At 37.7% G+C, this 2,534-nt stretch overlaps 1 protein-coding gene across 4 annotated transcripts in view; it reads left to right on the top strand.

The window, feature by feature from the left end:
- nbeaa (neurobeachin a) overlaps nt 1-2,534 on the top strand; it is a gene marked incomplete in the record, with an annotated part of 147,512 nt that overhangs the window by 138,607 nt on the left and 6,371 nt on the right. For all 4 annotated transcript variants that reach the window (XM_014003308.1, XM_014003306.1, XM_014003305.1 and 1 more), the window contains 2 exon segments: nt 1,455-1,544; nt 2,137-2,329. In XM_014003308.1, the coding sequence (XP_013858762.1) occupies nt 1,455-1,544; nt 2,137-2,329 (283 nt within the window).

Here is a 2,534-nt window from a genome sequence, read left to right as displayed (position 1 = left end):
GCACTAGTCTAGCTGTTTCAGTTTATATACATATATTAAGGGTGCCTAAACCTTTTCCCCAAAATGAAAATCTATCTGAGGACTGCGGCCAAATGAAATAATATAATTCATGAAATACAAATACTTCTTAAGTACACTACTTTTATTTTATTGATCATGTCCTGCTGGAGAGTGACGTGATTTTTGTGTACAAACTAGCTAAGACGGTATCCAAATTTTATATGTTTATACTTCTCCTTCAACCACAATTAAATTCACTCTATCTAGGAGGCACAGTTGATATGGACGGTATTTATTTTTTACAATAACAAGCTGGAATGAAAACAAGCAAAATGAAATAAAAGTAACGACTTTCTACTTTTGGCTTTTTTWAAAAAATGTAAGAAGTAAAAAAGTACAGATAACTGTGTTAAAATGTAAGAAGTAGAAGTAAAATGAACGCTGCAAAATAATTACTAAAGTACAGTGCAGATATCCAAAAATTCTACTTAAGTGCAGTAACAAAGTATTTGTACTTAGTTACTTTACAATTCTGGTTTCCATGGCATATTACTAGATTTTTTAAACTCTCCTCCTCCAGAATCATACATCTTGTTATTAATAATAAAATGCTACAACTTTAAGACAAACCCAGTGGTCGGCACAGCTAACCAAAATGTTCACTAATCGCTAATCCTCTTAATAACAATTTTAGCACCACTAAGACTAATCCACTAAACAGATAAAAAATTAGTGAAAGCTAATGCTAACCGCTAAGACGACTGTCACTCAGTCTGTTTTCATCTCCTTTCAGGTAAATACTGGGGGGACTGATGCAAACCTGTTAGTTTTCTATTGGTTTAACTTAAAGGTGTGATACTTCCAGTTTACCCCTTTCAGTATAAAAGCATTTCTTTCATCAAGTTTGTATTTTAATAAATAAAATTTGAAGTCAGTCAAACAGCAAATACTTTCTGTACTATAACTTAGATGTAGTCCATTTTTGTATTTGTTATTTGTTTATTGCTAAATGTTTTATTTCCTTTTGACACTCTTAGCTTGAAGTTTAGCTGCTAAAGATGCTGCATTGCTGCACACATGGTGCCTGACACGTCCCGCACTTCTTGTAAGAGGGGACAGTTTTAATTTAATTTGTGGTAAATGGTTTAAAAATTCAAGTTTTACACTTGTGAATTTTTTTAGTCGACTTCAAATTTGCAACAACCTAATTTAAATGAAGCTAATCGGTCCAATAATGGTTTCTAAAGTTAGCAAAAAAATAAAAAAAAATAAAAATAAAAAACCTAATCCGCTAAATAAGAAGCTCCACTGCACAAACCCTTTTAACAGCACATGCTGGGAGTCTTTACATGAATGTTTTGGAAGAAAATGTATTTTTATTTTGTTGTGTTTTTTCTCAATATTCAATTTTTTCTCCTTTTTTGTAATGCTAATCTCCATATTTCTATCTGAAGGCGATTGAGACCCAGATCCAGGTCAGTGGTCAGGTCCCCTCTCAGCTGCTGATTGAGCCGCACCCACCTCGCTCCTCTGCCATGCACCTGGTGAGAATCACATGACAGATTCAGCAAAACAAATTTTTTTTGTATGTGCTTTCAGAGAGCCTCCAGAGGAAATAAAAAAAAAACACTTCAGATGCAAACTAGTGACAAAAAATTAATTTTTTGTTTGTGTTTTGTCTTAAATTTGCATTGACTGGGTTAGCTTAGGTGCTTTTGTATTTGGCCAGCCTACTAAATGGCCTCCAATAGCAAACTCTTCTATGAGATTTTATTACATACTAGAGTATGTAATGGGGTTTTAGTCTCTTTATTCTCCCTGCAACCCCTGAGCATTAATAAGCATTAGTGTCTCCACATCAGAGCCATCCATGTCAACCCAAACCTCCCAATCCCTGACCTACCAGACCAACCTCCTCCTCCTAGTTCTCAGGCTGCCCTCAGTGTGTGTACCTGCTCTGACCCTTTGCTCCCACTAATTTACCTTTTCCCCTCCCTACCTCTGTCCCATCCGTTCTGTCTCTCCCTTTTTTTACCTCCATCTTCACCCCCTCCCCGACTCCTCGAACCTTTTCCTCTCCCCACTGTCCCTTCTCCTCTGTCCTTTCCTCTTCTTTCTCTCTGTCTGTCTCACCAGTGTTTCCTTCCCCAGAGCCCTCTGATGTTTAAGGATCAGATGCAGCAGGACGTCATCATGGTGCTCAAGTTCCCCTCCAACTCCCCTGTCACCCACGTGGCGGCCAACACGCTCCCTCACCTCAGCATACCAGCAGCCGTCACCGTCACGTGCAGCCGCCTGTTTGCCGTCAACCGCTGGCACAACACAGTCGGTGAGAGCCAGAGCATTGTATCAGTTTAATTCTTATTGTTTTTTTATTTATTAGTTTTTACATATTTATGTACTGATTAGCAAGACAGATTAAATCTCATTTATCTTAATTATAGAGGTGGCTTATGTCAGGGTTTCTTAAACTTTTTGATCTGGGGGCCCAATTTGTTCAACATAAAGTGACACAAGGCCCAGTCACACATTAC

The sequence above is a fragment of the Austrofundulus limnaeus genome, unplaced genomic scaffold (assembly GCF_001266775.1).
Source record: "Austrofundulus limnaeus strain Quisiro unplaced genomic scaffold, Austrofundulus_limnaeus-1.0 Scaffold17, whole genome shotgun sequence".
Taxonomy (NCBI): Eukaryota; Metazoa; Chordata; class Actinopteri; order Cyprinodontiformes; family Rivulidae; genus Austrofundulus; species Austrofundulus limnaeus.
Note: the sequence above shows the minus strand (reverse complement) of the source record. Positions and strands in the feature narration are given on the sequence as shown.